General features: G+C 45.7%; 2 protein-coding genes across 3 annotated transcripts; one reads left to right on the top strand and one right to left on the bottom strand.

The window, feature by feature from the left end:
- Positions 1-4693: 4693 nt before the first annotated feature.
- On the bottom strand, positions 4694-9186 carry MRPL9 (mitochondrial ribosomal protein L9). Its single transcript, XM_013048011.2, has 7 exons — positions 8767-9186; positions 8448-8604; positions 7875-7999; positions 7611-7661; positions 5907-6008; positions 5320-5403; positions 4694-5211 (listed from the first exon to the last, which is right to left on the bottom strand). The coding sequence occupies exons 1-7, from the start codon at positions 8881-8883 to the stop codon at positions 5077-5079; spliced, it is 771 nt and encodes a 256-aa protein (XP_012903465.1). The 5' UTR covers positions 8884-9186; the 3' UTR covers positions 4694-5076.
- Positions 8437-15203, top strand: OAZ3 (ornithine decarboxylase antizyme 3). 2 transcript variants are annotated; one of them, NM_001290471.1, is given in 5 exon segments: positions 8437-8628; positions 12548-12684; positions 13427-13602; positions 14114-14199; positions 14960-15203. In NM_001290471.1, coding segments are annotated over 5 exon segments (576 nt in total). In that variant the 5' UTR covers positions 8437-8593; the 3' UTR covers positions 15103-15203.
- The last annotated feature ends 1716 nt before the right edge of the window (positions 15204-16919 follow it).

Genomic DNA, 16919 nt, shown 5'->3' with positions numbered 1-16919 from the left:
CATCCATTTTGAGTCTATTTTCTTGTGTGGTGTAAGGAAATGGTCCAATTTAATTTTTCTGCATGTGGCTGTCCAATTTTCCCAACACCATTTGTTGAAGAGGCTGTCTTTTTTCCACTGGACATTCTTTCCTGCTTTGTAGAAGAGTAGTTGACCATAGAGTTGAGGGTCTATTTCTGGGCTCTCTATTCTGTTCCATTGATCTATGTGTCTATTTTTGTGCTAGTACCATACTGTCTTGATGATGACAGCTTGAAGTCCGGAATTGTGATGCCACCAACTTTGGCTTTCTTTTTCAATATTCCTTTGGCTATTCGAGGTCTTTTCTGGTTTCATATAAATTTTAGGATTATTTGTTCCATTTCTTTGAAAAAAATGGATGTGATTTTAATAGGAATTGCATTAAATGTGTAGATTGCTTTAGGTAGCATAGACATTTTCACAATATTTGTTAAACTTCTGTTTTAACTTTCTGTGAACTGCTTTGGCATGGGAGGGAAAGGTGGGGACTTCATGACCCTCCACCAGCTCTAATCTCTGGCTTTATTTAGGCTCCCTCACTGCAGTGCAGGAAACTACCTCGATGCAATAAACTGAGGCAATTGGACGGCTCAGCTCACCTCATTTATTTTCATCTTCTCATTTAATGGAGTTCTGCACTACCTGCTTTTCAACATCCACAAACATGTATAATTTTGTCTGTGTTTTTGGTTATTTATATTGGGAAGGTGATTTCTATAGCTGTGATCACTTCATGGGTAGAAGTGGAAGTCTTCCTGAGCCAGATTTTCAGCTGTAAGAGGCTAAGGCCCTAGGAGATAGGGCCTTGAAACAGTGTGACAAGTGTGTAAGATAGTAATTCCCCGTCTTCTCCCATAAGGACTCATGATGATTTGTTTGCACAATACATACTGGAAAAAGAGGAATATTTGACCATTTGAAGAAGTACCTGCTACAGAACCCTATCTGACATTGATGTCCACAGATATAAAGCATCATATGGCCCTGTTAGAGTGGCAGTGTATGGAGACAGGGTGTCAAATATTCCAGACCCAGGTCTGGTTCTCAGTGGTTGTGCTGGGTTCATAGATCCACCTAGCAGTCATTTCACTGGTCCTTGATGAGTAACTGAGATGGACATATTTGAGAGTTGGCAGACCTACGTTAACCATGACACGGTAAGAGCTCTCATAGTAAAGAAGACCAGCATGAAGCTCTTGAAGCTGCCTCTACCATCTCAGGCCAAGATAATAAATCAAAACTATCACATCAGTGGCCTTCTTGAAGGTCTTCAAGAAGGTGGTCCCATCATAAGGCTATTTGATTCACTAGCCTGGTCCCTGGTAAAACCAGACTGTTCCTGGATTATGACCATCTCAACCAAGTAATTTTCAACAAGTAATCGGCTGTACTAAATGTGGTGTCTTTGCTAGAGCAGATTAACACAGCCTCAGGTATGCAACAGGCAGCCATTATTTTGAGCAATATATTCCTTTCCATCTCTATAGGAAAGGAGGATCATAAAAAGTTTGCTTTCACTAGTGGGACGAGCAGTAATATAGATTTAGTCTTGCACCTGGACCATGTAAACCCTCCCACCCCGTCATCCTATCACCTAGACCATCTGGGCATTCCACAAAGTATCACCTTATCACACTGATGTCATCATGGTCATTGTACAGGATGAACAAGAAATGCAAGTACATTAGAGACTGGAGGTACATAAACCTGTGAATATTCAATGATGTTTTTAGAGGTCCAGTGGTCTGGACCATGCCAGGACATTCCCTCCAAAGTAAAGGAGAAATTTTACATCTCCCATCTCACTATTAGGAAGGGAACACACTGCCTGGTAAACCTCTTTGGGGTTTACAGACAGCATATTTCACAGTGTTCTGATACTGCCATTAATTTTGATTATACACGGACAGGTGCAGTCATGGCCTGCAAAGGGCATAATGACCAGGTAACCTCTTTGGACTAGAAGTACAAGTTAAGGGGGTGTAGCTAGGAATCTAAATGGGGAGTAGAGTGGGGAGAGGATAAATACCCCTGCAGACAGGACAAGCTGTAGCAGCAGGGGCTGTGAGCTGTCCCAGACCTTCCCCTGTGTTTTCCCAGGAAAAGGGGCCTATCAGAATCCCAAAGAGATCATTTCAGAACTTACGAAGTAAATGGATCTGAAAGTCACAAAAGGTGGACTGTAGTGGAGACTTACAGTGGGCCCCAATTTCCCGCTCCGGGACTGAAGCTGCTGAGAATGCTGAAAGCTCTTATTGGAGTTCCTCCTGGAACTACCTTCACCTGTAGTCAGTCATCTCACCTGAGCACATGGCCCTTTCGGGGTCCACGTGGGGGTACATGTCTGGCCACTTGCCTCAATAGGTTACACATTTCTGCACAGTGATCCTAGCTTGAGTGTGAGAGACCAAGGTCTTTGTTGACACCACTCAGGTCCCCCTCCCCCTCTACTCAGTCCCGCTTCCTTGACTCCCCCTCCATACACTTCCTGCAAACAAATTCCCAATTCAGTCTGTTTCACCAGGAACTCACATTATAGCAAATCAAGATAGAAACACTTCGGGATTAGCTGTGTGGAATGTTGTGCCTGTTACTCAGGCAATTTCAGAGAGCTTCACGTTGCTAATGGTGGTGGTATGGAAAGATGTTGTTAAATGAGCTTTTCATCTTTACTGTAGGGATGGAGATCACTGAAATGGCAAATTTCCAACAAAGCCAGTGGCACACTTGAGTTATGGAGTCTGGCCAGTGTGAGGCTGGCGACAATTATCAGTGCAACTGATGATAAACCTCTATTAGCTGGGATAGCCTCATGTGAATGAAAGTTACTTACCTGACTCGGAGTGGTAGATGAGCTCGAACAGTAGGATAAAAACAAGTCTCTGAGCTTCTAGTAAGGATCGCAGAGTCAATGGTCTCTTCTTTACCTTTCCTAAATTGTGTGACCTCGCAGTATATTTGAGTGACTATCATAATCCATTTGTCAACTGTTGGGTCTTTTTTCCACTCATGGACCTTGAATTTATGCAGAGCTACCTACTTCCCTTATCTCCCCTCAAGATCCCTATTCTATAACTACCCAATGACTAGCCCTATATCGTAACCCTGGTCTAGAAACCAAGGTACCATCTTTTTCATAATTTCAGGGGCTGGTTATAGAAACAAAAGTTCTCCTTAAATTTCTTTCATCTCAGCTTCATTTTCTCCCAGCAATTATCCTTAGGCCTTATTTGAATCCCTTTAGAAAAGCAGAATCCAGGGCACCTGTGTGGCTCAAGTGGGTTAGGCCTCTGCCTTCAGCTTGGGTCATGATCTCAGCGTCCTGGGATCGAGCCCCACGTTGGGCTCTCTGCTTGGTGGGGAGCCTACTTCCCCCTCTCTGCCTACTTGTGATCTGTCAAATAAATAAAATCTTTAAAAAGAAAAAAAGTAGAATCCATTGTGCTTATTCAACTTCTTGACTTTATCAATATACCTAACAAAAATAACTTTTTTTTAAAAAGATTTTATTTATTTATTTGACAGAGAGAGACAAGTAGGCAGAGAGGCAGGCAGAGAGAGAGAGGAGGAAGCAGGCTCCCTGCTGAGCAGAGAGCCCGATGCGGGACTCGATCCCAGGACCCTGAGATCATGACCTGAGCCGAAGGCAGCAGCGTAACCCACTGAGCCACCCAGGCGCCCCAAATATAACTCTTAAAACCGAAGCCTATTTGCTTAAGTCCTTTGCCCACAGCACCCATGGGATCTAGCCTGCAAATGCATCCTCTTCAAATGTAAGGGCCTATTTAATCAGAGGGAGCCATTTTGTTGTCTACGCAGTCAACTTAGATTGACCCTGCCCCTCCCAGAGGAACTTACTTGCAAAGCCTAGATACAAGGACAGGTCAGGCCAGGTAAAGACATCCAGTCAGTGGGGTGTGCATATATCTACCAGGGTAAATTAAAATTCAATTGGCCACGCGTGTGTAACCTACCAGTTTTTTTGTGTGTGTGGCAGACCTAGCATGACTGCAGTTTTCTCTATGTATTGCAATCTCATTGGCCACCTGTGTATAGCCCGGCTAAACTACCTCTATAAAAGTTAAGTCTGTGAGGCTGGGAGGGGTCACCTCTTTGCAAGAGACAGCCCTGACTGGTCAGTTTGATTCTTGATGCTCGGCACGAAATAAAGTTTTGCTTGACCTTCGCTTTGTATCAGTCTCACTCCTTTGATTACGGACCCTAATACTTCTTCCTTCCTTTTTAGCACTAAACCCCAGTAGTTCCAGAGGACAACCTACTTGGTGGTCCTATCCCCAGTCTACTCAAGCCTGGTAAACAACATCTAAAAAGAACACAAGCTTATAGTCAGTGGTATTGTAATAGCACTGCACAGTGACAAATGGCAACCAGACTTGGGTAGGCACAGGAGAACATACAGAATTATCCAATCATTATGCCATACACCTAAGACTAACATAACATGGTGTGTCAAGTATGCTACAATCAAAAAAAATTGGAAAATTAGAAATTTAAAATTTATCAAAACATGCACACAAACACTTAAAGACCATACACAGCCCCATTTGTAGCGGACAGAAAAGTAAACATAAAGGTGCGGTGGTGTTCAATCCTAACTGCATAAAAGTAACTGCTGTGCATATTGTATCACTGTTGTAAAAACACCAAAAAATAAAAAGAGCAAAACCTCTTTATTTCCTCTTGAGATACAAATGCTCAGTTTGTATGTGGGACCATTCCTGGAGACCATGGCTAGCTCTTCCACTTGTTCCAACAAATTGCAGGCCAAACAGGATCTAGACTGTTTCCATCTGTTAAATCTACAGCCTGGTAGCCTATGAGCAGGACTGCCCGGTAAGGCCGGATGTAGTAACAGGCAAGCACGGAGGTAGGAGATACGGTGGATTCAATGTGTATGTGCAGTTTAGGCCCATGTCCCCACATGCTCTGTAAATTCCATTATTTGGTCAGAGCTGGGAGTGGTATCAGGGTGCTGGCCCATTGTTGCTCCCGGCTCCTCTGATTCTGCTCTTCTGCTTCTGAGGGTCAGAAGGGTTAGATCATCTGGGAGCTGGTGGGGGCCATTTCCTTGGCAGCCTGCTGGGCTAACCAGTACTTGTATCTTTTGGTCTTAGGCCTCTCAAAGTTCACCACAGACATAGGTACCTTCACAGTGTCAAGTCCGTTTACCTGTACACAAAATGACAGGAAGAGGTCAGTTGGGCAGATAAGAGCTACTACCATCCAATCCCACCTTTTCACCAGCCAGAAAGAGGAGACCATATGCGACACACTCACCGTCACCTCACACCAGTACTCCCCCCACTGCGTAATGGGCTCTTCTGGTAACTTTAATGCATGTGGGGCGACCACAACACCAAGCTGCAAAAAGTCACAACCAAAAAGAGATCTGTTTACATTGATGCAACTGTAGGCAACCTCAAAGGAGGTTCTGGAGTTTCCTGTAAAGGAATGAAAAAAACTGAGTTTACACTGGCTGATTCCTTGGGAGGGCACAGACCTCCAGAGATAAGAGCAGAGAAACTCGGTCCTAATTTCTCAGAAGAGGAGGAGGATTCACCAAGGAAAAGCAGGTCTTGAGACTGAAAATCACTTCACAAAAGTACAAATTCCCCAGTGAGTCACATTTCCTAGGTTTTCCCTATCTAGAGAGGAAATAAATGATTCCACCATCTTTTCCAATCTGCCTTCAAATTCTGGCCACTTAGTCCTTAGCCATTTCCCTCCCACAACCCCTGCAACCAAACAACACTTTCCCTAACTCCAGCTGTATGATCACACCCTTTCCTAACAGATCAATCGTTGGCCTCATTCCCGGGGAAGCTTCTATCCTCAGAGGTACAGCAGTATTTGGGAACACTCACGTTTTTGAAGAAATGGCGGGCAACTATTTCAGGGTTTAGTTCCCATTTGACGTTATTCTTCATCCCCACCTCCAGATGACAGCTTCTCAGAAATTTCACTGTCTGATAGGAATTATAAACAAGAGATACGTTAGAGGGACGCCTGGGTGGCTCAGTGGGTTAAGCAGCTGCCTTCGGCTCAGGTCATGATCCCAGCGTCCTGGGATCGAGTCCCGCATCGGGCTCCTTGCTCCTCGGGGAGCCTGCTTCTCCCTCTGACTCTGCCTTCCACTCTGTCTGCCTGTGCTCGCTCTCGCTCGCTCTCTGACAAATAATATTAAAAAAAAAAAAAAAAAAAAAAAAAAAAGAAAGAGATACGTTAGAGTTGCAATCAAAGGAGAAGAAACACGTTAGCAAGAAGCATAAGGTCTGGGTTCAGGAAAAGGGCACAATTTCTGCCTCACAAGCATATAGGGAAGGTGACTGGGAGGGAGAATATTCTTCTTTTTAAAAATCTATTTATTTGACAGCACAAGCAGGGGGAATGGCAGGCAGAAAGAGAGGGAGAAGCAGGCTCCCTGCCCAGCAGGGAACCCAACGTGGGGCTCAATCCCAGGACCCCAAAGCCACGACCTGAGCTGAAGGCAGACACCCAATTGACTGAGCCATTGTCTCAAGGCTGATTTTGTAGGAAGATGTTTTAGTGAAACTTTGGAGGAGAAGGCCACCTATACCTGGCTGTTCCTAAGCAAGGAGAAATAGGCTATGTCAAAGTTAGACCTATCAATGGGGACCAGTGGTATATCTCAGAAGAGACTGACTTTTTCTTTTCTTTTTGAGAGAGACAGCATGCATGAGTGAGGAGGGGTATAAGGAGAGAGAGAATATTAAGCAGGTTCCACGAAGAGCAAAAAGCCCGACCTGGGGTTTGATTTAACAACCCTGAAATGACCTAAGAGGAAATCAAGTCGGACGCTTAACCAACCGAACCACCCAGGTGCCCCAGGATAGAATAACTTTCACAGACCATATTAACCCAATACTTCTGGCCCTTCAGTCCTACCCCTACCCCATTAACAATTTCTCCCTGCTTATAGAATGAAGTATAAATTCATTAGCTGAGGATTCAAAATGTTTTGCAATCTCACCCCAACTTTCTTTCCAGCCATATGTTTTGTAATATTACCCTATGTAAGTCCTCTGGTTTTGCTAGACTGGTTCTACTTTCCATGTTAAAATAATGCCTGAACCACCTATACTTTTTTTCCCTTGATACCTTTCCCACTGTCCTGTTCTATCCAAAGCCTACTAATCCCACAAGGCCCAATTCAATCCCATCTGAAGAAAAGTCCTCTCCAGTCACCCTAACCCTTTTTGATCCATGTCATTCTTATAATCTACTGCCTTGAGGTTACTGATCACCTTCTCATGTGCCTATGTTCTCTGTGACTTATCTGTAAATATCCTTGGAGACAGAATCCTCATCTCCCATTTTTCCATGGATCCCCTGGTAATCGGGCTGGGGCCCTCCTCAATAAGGGCACATCACCCAACAAGTGAGGATCTCCCAGGAGGTCTCAATACCAGTTATGGCAGCCAAACATTTCTCCTTTCTCCTACACTTGTCTCTGCAATCAGGAGATTTCAAGGAAATCAAGGAGCCTCTCAGGAAGAAAATGGTGAATCCTTAGGTGACAAGTAACAACTTTCTATGTTTTTACTCACCATCTCACCTGCCCTGGTCTGGATCTTCTCTAATTTTCCTTCTTGTCTCAGCTAAAAAAAGAAAGTTAAAGATGAGAAAAAATAAAAAAAATAGGAGTCCATGATAAATATTGAATTACTATGCTGGATACAGGCTGAGTTTCTGGATTCTTGTACTTCTAGTCTCTATTTCATTTTTAAGTTAGATAGCAAAGAAAAGAAAGTTGCAAGAAGAAATCTTGTGATTTTTATTCCTCCAAGCCCCTCGGCCTTCCTTGCGCTCACCAATTTCTCCTCCTCAAACAGTTTCTTGTTTTCAGGGGAGGCATATACAGCCAGACCTTGAGGCAGTAGTTGATTCCGGCCCAAAGATTTCTTCACTGAGACCAGGTCACCCCGGACTCCAAGTCCTACCAATGAGAACAGATACTGGATCAGACTCCTGTTTAAGGAGCCAAGAATCAAAGAAAGAAGCAGCTATTATTCCCTCATAGCGCTTATTCTAGAAAAAATGCTAATATTCACTAAGAACACTTAGAAACTTCTAATTAGTTTCTCTGGGCCTGATTTAGAAATTTAATATTCCCTGTACAAAGTGAGAGCTGTCCCATCACTGGATCTCAGTAACCGTAGCACATGCTATTAGGCCTCCTTTTCCCTCCTTGCACTGTTGCATGTTTCTCTATGCAGGAACGCGAGAGCACAATCATAGTACTTGTTATGGCTTCTTCTCAAATATACAGCAGCTCATTTCTACAAAGTAGAGTAAGGACGAAAACAGCTAAGGGGGGACGGCAGGGAAAAGCTAATACCAAAGAGAGCCAGCCTAAGATAGGAAGTATCTTTACCAGGCCTCACCTTCCACGGACTGCGTGAGGATGAGCTCCAGGCTGCCTTTGGGCCCGTGTTTCGTGTCCTCTACCAGCTTATAGACCCGGTGTCGCCGGCGTAGGCGCGGCTTCCGGCCCTCTCCGGCCAGCGGCACCTTCCACCAGCGCTCCACGATGACTGTGCCCTGGCAGCCGGGGACGGAGGGTGAGCGAGCCTCCCGGAGAACCCCCTGCCGCCCTCAGCCGCAGGAACAGCCCCTGCCAAGCCGCGGCCCCCCAGAACGGTATTTGGGCGTAAAGAGTCCCACCAGAGGCGAGGACTCCCTGAGCTCAGAGGTGGCCCTCACCCGATTGTGAGAGAGGCTGAAGTCGCGCTCCGGGCCGGGCGTGCCCCCTGCGAGTCGCGGGAGCAGCAGGCCCCGCACCATTCCTCGCAGCAACGCTCTCCCCGCGGCCGCCGCCATGTTCCCAGCGCCGAGGGAGAGTGGAAGAGGACCCCAGCGCCGGCGCAGGAAAGGCCCCAGCGGCTGCCCGCGGCGCGCCTGAGCTGCCGCCTCTCCGGCTGGCAAAGCCGAGGAGCAGATCCGGCCCCAGTCCGAGGGTGGCCTAGCCGCCTCCTGGCGGTCGGGAGCTGGGGGAGCTAAGGCAATGATCTGTGATTCGGCGTTTTCCTCACTCCCTCCTTCCTGTTTCTTTTCCGAGCAGGCACGCCCTGACAGATCGTGGCATGAACCGGAGAAAGACACCGTCTCCTTCTTGGCTTCACTTTATCTTTAAAATGGGGGCTTTGGTTTATTTCTTGTGGCTTTGAGGTCACTTGCGGCTGTGGCATTCTGTGATAACTGGATGCCAAGGGAAGAGGGTTGCTGCGCTCACTTTTCCTTACTTGAGATCTTCCTAAAATGGGGGAGAGATGGGATCCTCTGGAAAACTGTGGGCAGCCAGGAGGAGGCCTACCCTTAATCTTTACAACTGTGTTACTCCAGCTAGTATTTAAAGAATTCTAAATCGCAAGGGAGATAAGCCACAGAAAAAGGAAAGTATGGCAGTGGTGAGGGAGCAGAAGGCACAAAGGACAAAGCACAAGCTCACAACCCACAACTCCCACCCCAGCTTGTGCTTTGTCCCCAGCTTGCCTTCGCAGCAGGGTCCAGACTGTTCTGTGGAGAATCTTCCTACCCGAGAGAAGACCACATGGAGTGAACAGGGTCTGTTTGGCATCAGAGATTGCGTAAAGGTGTTCTATGCATCCTGTTATTTGACCCTTAAACGTTCTCATTTCTCCTAATTACACTTGCCTCACTTAGCTTCCGGGACACCAGTTTTGTTTCTGTTGTCTTCCAACTTCACCAATTTTCTTCACAGTTTGCTTTGCTGATTTCTCCTTTTCTCCGAACTTAACTTGGAGTGCCCCTAGGACAGTCTTTGGATCTTGACTCTTTTCAATATACATCCCTGCTTTGATTTCATCCAGTCTTCGTGATTTCCAAAGTTCTTTCTCTCTCCTAGAGTTCTCCTAAACTCAGACTTGAATAGCCCGCTGCTTATTTGTCTTCTTATTTATCTAATGGGCAATTCAAAGTTAACATGCTTCAAATCAAACCCATCTCTACCCTGCCTCAAACTGCCTCATCTGCGGCCTTCCCCATCTCAGTTGATGGAAACAAACTGTTCTTTCAGTTCTTGGACTCAACTTATTTTTCTCAGACTCCCAGAAATTCTGGGGGTTCTATCTTTAAACTGTTTCCAGAATCCAACTACTTCCCACCACCTCTAATGGTTCAGCCTGGAGTAAGACACCATCTTTCTTCTGGATCAGTAGTAGTTTGTTGGCAAATCTGCCTTTGTGCTCTGCAATTTATTTACAACACAACAGTCAGGATCTTTAAAAAAAAAAAAAAAAAAACAACAGACATCAGATCATGTTACCCCCCTACTCAAAACTTTGCAGTGACTTCCCCCTTTAGTCAGAATAAAAGGAAAGGGCCATACAGTCGTCTACAGGGCCTTCCTAATCTGCCCCGTTAGCTGTTTGACTTCATCTCCTCCTTTCCTCACAGCTTACACCATGGCCTCCCAGTTTCTTGAAAACACTCAGGCACTTTCTCCTCAGGGCGTTTGCACTAGCTGTAGCTTAGGCATGGAATGCTCTCACCCCCAGATGTTGGCTTGGCTAACTCCCCCACCTTTAAGTCTTTGATTAAATGTTATCTTTTCATTGAGGCCCATGTGGATTACCCTACTTATTTCTCCAGGCTGCCTAACCCCTTCACACTCATAATTTTCCTTTATCCTCTTTTCTCCATAGCACTTATCATCTAACATACTAAATTTTATGTTTATAGTTTGTCTTCTCACGGTTTCAGATTTATTAGAGAGAGTGCAACAAGGAGAAAGGGGGAGACAGACTTCCTGCTGATTGGGGGAGCCCCACAAAATCAAGAGTCAGGGCACTTAACTGAGCCACCCAGGTGCCCCTGTCTTCTCACTGTTAGAAGCTAAGTTCCATTAAGCAGGGGTCTTTGTTTTGTTTACTGGTGTAGCCCAAGCGCCTAGAATATTGCCTGGCTTTCAGTAGGCCCTCAATCAATATTTGTTGAATGGGTGAGTGAATGAATATGCAGAGGTTTCAAACTGGTGGCCCCAGAATCAAATTTTGCTCACAGTGTTGCCTTTTTTTTCATTAACAGTTATTCTTTTTTGAGTTATAGCCCCTAGTTAACATTTGGAGGAATTTAACACAAAAATCTATCTTTCCATTTTATGTTGAAAAATCATACGGGGGTACCTGGGTGGCTCCATTGTTAAGGGTCTGCTTTCAGTTCTGGTCATGGTCCCAGGGTCCTGGGATCCAGCCCTGCATTGAGCCCCGCAATGGGCTCCCTGCTCAGCAGGGGAACTGCTTCTCCCTCTCCCATTCCTTCGTTTGTATTCCCTCTCTCACGGTCTCTGTCAAATAAAATCTTTTACATACACACACACACACACAGAGTTAAGAAAAATCACATGATCTGGGACTACTGAGTCTGCATTTCTACAACTGGACAGAGCTGAGTTCCACTTTGCTACAGCCCCACCCAGCAGCTAATTCCATTAGCTGTCCTGGCTCCTGAGGCTGTTTGCAATGTCTACCCTACAAGGCAATGATATAATTCAACCATGTGTAGTACCCCTGGGTTATTAAAGGTAGGGATATAATAAAAACATTGAATTGATAGGAACTGGGAACCAATGTATTAGGTCAGACATTGCATTAGGGCCTCCGAAGCCTTCAGTGTTAAAGACACCAACCAGTTAATGGCTTAAGTGCAATGTGTATATGTGTGTGTTACAGGAGAGTATGCACACACATGCATGTATATGCCAGAATAAGGAGCCAGGTTGGGTGCACTGGATAGGTGCTCAGGTGAACCTCTTTACCAATCAGTACAGAAACTTAAGTATTCTAATAACTGGAACTGCTATGAAGTACTTACTAGATAAATAGGAGCCATAGTTAAGGGGGTTGGTAGGGTGGGGTAGGGGAGCAGCAGAGTGGAGTCCTGAAGTGACATAAGGGCTGACCCTTTGCCCATGTCATAGTACCCACCGGGTCACAATGACACCAGGTTGTGTGAACCTCTGCCACCCTCTCTGAACCTCACTTTGCCGCAGGGAGGCACTGAACTGAGAAACTGCCTTGTTACAGGTTGCGACCCTCTGCCTTCTCCCTTTCTTATATCAAGAGGGGAAAAACACGGAACTACCTCTACCCGATCTGGTCACCATACGCCTTTTACCTTTACTGTTACAAATACCGGATCACCCTCCGGGAGAAGATGCTGCCTTGTTGTTATAAAAGGTACTTGTTTTCATCTCTACTTGTAGTTGTTCATATAAACTTTCAGGAAAAATAAAAGAATTTGAAGGAAATTCCCAAGTGGTAAGTGGTAATAGCAAAAGAGGGTGGAATGCTGGTGTGGAACTTTAAAATTTTTCCATCTGGCTGGCCTGGGAGAATGGAAACAGGCTGGGCAACAGAAGATACAGAAGGTAGTGCCAGAGCCCAGTCCTATGTACCTGGAAGTTAGGAGCCTCTCCCCTTCTCAGACACAGAGGGAACTAATTTGGGCCCCTTTTCCCAACCAGCATCACTTATAAGGAACGGGAGGACTTGACACTCCGGCCCCGTTCCTGCCTTCAGTGCTCCTGAGTCCCTAGCAGGCCTCCAGGTGGTCAAAAGCACCAAACAGGGTGATCACAACCAACTTAAAGAATTATACTCGGTAAGTGGCCTTTGTGCTGGCGCCGTGCCAGGAAAGTCCCTAGCTTGCTGTGATACTTTGTGAAGAAGGGGCATTAGCTAGTTGGAAAAGTCTGTAGATCTTAGAGCTCATATACAACAGCTAGTTGCTTTAGAAACAAGGATTCTGGCCCAGAGATATTAAGTCAAGATCATAGAGTTGGTGGTGAAAAGCAGAATGGGAAAAGAGGAGGTGGGAACAAAGAGCAGAATGTAGTAAGACTTCAGGGAAATAAAGTTGTTTAGATGCTAAGCAGGGTCTAGAAACCAGAACCCCTCAACTTGCCCCTGTATCCTACTGCAGTAACATGCCTGTGGGTGACCTCTGTATTTTAAATGAGAAATAGAATTCAGAGAAAACACCTATCATGGAAAAAAGTGGTAAAGCATTACCAGTGAGACAGTAAACAAATGACAGAATGTCGTTTGAGGAGTAAGACCTCTGAGGTAAGTTTCCAAAGGGCTGGTGTGCCTCTCAGGTGAGGTCATCAGGCAGTAAACCTGCAACTGCATCGACTCCTTTCTAGATTGTTTGATATCAAGGAAAACTCCACAGTAGAGAATTAGGTCCTAGGACTAAGGGATAGAGTAAGACTCTGGCTCCAATTCTCCCAGGCTCCCTGTCAGCACATAATTAGCTCTCTCAGACACAGCCAAATCGCCTGCGATCTGATCTGAGGTCAAGAGGAGAACAGAAAACTATTACTCTTTTATTCCTCTTCCAGGCTGGGAACCTGACGGTGCTGGCTACTGACCCCCTGCTCCATCAGGACCCAGTGCAGTTAGACTTCCATTTCCGCCTCACCCCCCAGACCTCTGCCCATTGGCACGGCCTTCTTTGTGACCATCGACTCTTCCTGGATATCCCGTATCAGGCCTTGGATCAAGGCAACCGGGAAAGGTGACTGACCCCCGATGGGAAAGCAGGAAAGAGGAGTGAGAGGGGAAGGGGCAAAGGGTTTCCTTCTTTTATGTCATAATCAGGGAGTGGGGCTGCTAACCAGTGAGGGTTGATTCAGAAGCTAGATACTCTCGCACCACTGAACTGGCAGGCAAACAAGCCTGTGAGCTGAGCCAGAATCTGGGTTTCAAGGAATCACAGCCCATGGGAGGCTGCTGGGCTGATTCAGAAACACAGAAGTGAGGATCCATAAATAGTTGAGTGATAGGACGTGCCTTCCAGCTGTTTGTGTTTATAGAGCAGTTCCTTCTACCCAGGCCCCCTTGGGTGTCAGTCCTATTGTGTGCAACCCCTGGCCTTCAGAGAAAAATCTATCAATGCAAGTTCATCAACTTTTACTTCCTGGCTTAGGTCAGGAAAAAGGGAGCTGTGAGGTTTCTTCTATTCCAAGTAGGGGTCTGGATTTTTAGTTCACTAAACATTAACTGTAATTCTTCTCTCTGGCCCCTAGTTTGACTGCAACACTGGAGTACGTAGAGGAGAAGACCAATGTGGACTCGGTGTTTGTAAACTTCCAAAACAACCGGAATGACAAAGGTGGGGACTGGCCGTCCTTCCTGACCCATAGTGCTGAAGCAGCGGACAGCAGCTTTCCCTTTGTAGGATATGCTCTTCCCCTACTCTTTAGAAGAGAATGTGCCCTAGGCATTTCAGGGATTTAACCACCCCTCCCCCTACCCACATGCGCAAGGAAATGATGGCAAGGAAATGATGGCACCCAGCACTCTGTGCCTTCCAATTACACTGGGATTATGAGGAAGGCCCTACAGGTAGATGTCAGAAGCCAGACTGAGGAAGCACTCAAGAAATTAACACAGAACCATTCAAGGCATGTAGGCTCGTGGGACAGAAAGAACCTCAAACATATTAAGCACCTACAGTGCGAAGGGGTTGAGCATAGGGCCAGGAGCATAGGAATATTTTTAACCAAATGCTTGGAGCACATGTTGCAGAAACCACTTCTTCCCTCATACTGTTGGAAGATGGTCAAGAGCTTATTACCCTATCATTGTATTGGGCTTCATAAACCTCAGCTCATTTAAATTGTGAGGAAGGTTCTATGATCTCCATCTTACAAATGAGAAAACAAGTTCAGAAAGGTTAACTTGTATGTTACAAAGCTAAGTAAATGTTAGAGCCACATTTGGAGTCTAAATCAGCTAGTCCACAACACATCACCCTAATGCCAACACTACATGGCTTTCCCCCAGCCACTCCCCAGAGAAAGAAGCCAAATCTGGGGGAATAGCTGTATGAAGCCTTGAAGTCTTTTCTAATTGTTTTTCTCCTTTCACAGGTGCCCTGCTACGGGCCTTCAGCTACATGGGGTTTGAGTTGGTCAGGCCAGATCACCCTGCCCTCCCTCCCTGGGACAATGTCATCTTTATGGTGTATCCCCTTGAAAGGGACCTTGGCCACCTCTCCAGTGAGCCTCCCTGAACATACTTATTCCTGCGGATAATGGGAACCTGATAAATAGGAACCAGGATGTGATTCAGGACACCTCCCATCTTAGGAATAAAGGGTAGTGCAATCCTCAAGTGTTAACTTTTCTGGGGGGGTGGGCTGCGGGGGGAAGGCAGGGTTGGTTATGCAATCCTCAAGTGTTCACTATTTCTTGGGGGGAAAAGTAGGTAGGCTGAAGTGGAACAGGAGCCCTAAAGAGCCGAAATCACTACAGGATAAACATTTGATGATTGAAAAATTAAGAGGGACCTGCACCACAGAGGGAATGGAGAAACTAAGAATCTTCGTTTCCTTTGTCTTTTACTTTTACTTATCCTAACCATTTACTGAGCACTTGCTAAGAGAAAAAACCGGGCACTATGGAATTCAGAAAGACTTAAGCCTTGATGGGAGATTTTTATCCATATATTTCAGTTCAAATTAGAGAAATACTAATTCCTTCTCTTTGGTTGTGGAGGAAATCCAAGAAGTTACCTGGATCCCACAGCTGTGACTCAAGGGGAGGATTTCAACAGACAAATTCAAGAAGTAAGCATAGGAGAGGACATTCCACACAGCAAGAAAAGTACAGGTTGTGTTGAAAGAATAAGGAACGCACCTGATTGGCAAGACTTAAAAGCCGCATTAAAGGGGTGCCTGGGTGGCTCAGTGGTTGAGCCGCTGCCTTCAGCTCAGGTCATGATCTCAGGGTCCTGGATCAAGTCCCGCATTGGGCTCTCTGCTCAGCAGGGAGCCTGCTTCCCTCCCTCCCTCTCTCTCTGCCTGCCTCTCTGTCGAATAAATATCTAAAAAAAAAAAAAAAAAGCCACATTAAAGGGACAGACTTGAATTTACAGTAACAGACTGCAGCCAGGAATAACGCACCATTCATTTTTCTGAATGGAGTCCTACAAATGATTTAGATCAGGGACTGCTCTACTTAAGGGTGATTGCCAAGGGACCAAGGAGCCTGGTGACTAGCTGGCCTCATGACCTGGTTGTGGAGCAGCACCAACCCCAGGGCCAGCGCTGCTTCAGGGGTGGGTTCACTGCCAGCGCTGCTTCAGGGGTGGGTTCACTGCAGCCAATATCTGAAACTTTGCCAGGTCAATAGCTGTCCTTACTGATTCTTCTAAGACCCCACAAGCTACTCATCAGAGTTGCTCCTTCACTGGAGCCTTTCTGCTAGATGGTACTGAGAAAAACTTTTTTTTTTTTGAAAACTGTGGCTATGGGAAAACGTGGTTGCCATGCTGTATATGTAGGCCCAATTCCTAGATTTAAAACCCTGCATTAGACATCCTTATGTACTAAAGTTCTGCAGTTCACCTTACTGATCCTTAAAAGCCCTCCCTGTTCATTGGCCATTAATCCACCACCCACAATGCTGCTTACAGTGTCTGCTTCCAAGCTCTTCATGGCTCCCACTGGTCGTACACTACTGCCTACAATGCAGGGAGACACAAGGACATGGCTCCCAAAGGTCTTACAGTAAGTTCACATGGGTAGGGTCTTTTCTGTTTTAAAGATTTTACTTGAGAGAGTACACGTGCATGTGAGTGGGGCATGTGAGATCATGACCTGAGCTGAAATCAAGAGTCAGATGCTTTACTGACTGCACCACCCAGACACCCTTGTGGTTCTTATTTATACCATCTGAGCCTAAATTGGTCTGGTTCTTAGTGATCTGAGCCTAAATTGGTCTGGTTCTTAGTTAATTCTAAAGTAACTTTAGGGAAAGGACAGATCAGGGAAAGGACAGGATCTGTGCATGGGAAGGGCATTTGTTTAAAAAATGGGCCATCCTTGTG

The sequence above is a fragment of the Mustela putorius genome, unplaced genomic scaffold, assembly GCF_011764305.1.
Source record: "Mustela putorius furo isolate JIRA1106 unplaced genomic scaffold, ASM1176430v1.1 tig00000695_pilon_pilon_pilon, whole genome shotgun sequence".
In the NCBI taxonomy this organism is placed as follows: domain Eukaryota; kingdom Metazoa; phylum Chordata; class Mammalia; order Carnivora; family Mustelidae; genus Mustela; species Mustela putorius.
The sequence above is the reverse complement of the archived record's forward strand: the minus strand, read 5'-3'. Positions and strand labels throughout refer to the sequence as shown.

Bases quoted from the DNA above. Each gene is read 5' to 3' on its own strand.
- MRPL9 (XM_013048011.2), bottom strand. From the start codon at position 8,883: ATGGCGGCGGCCGCGGGGAGAGCGTTGCTGCGAGGAATGGTGCGGGGC. The intron at 8,605-8,766 runs GTGAGGGCCACC...CCCGGCTGCCAG, and splicing joins TCAGCCTCTCTCACAATCGG to GGCACAGTCATCGTGGAGCG. The intron at 6,009-7,610 runs GTGAGTAAAAAC...AATTCCTATCAG, and splicing joins AGACCAGGGCAGGTGAGATG to ACAGTGAAATTTCTGAGAAG.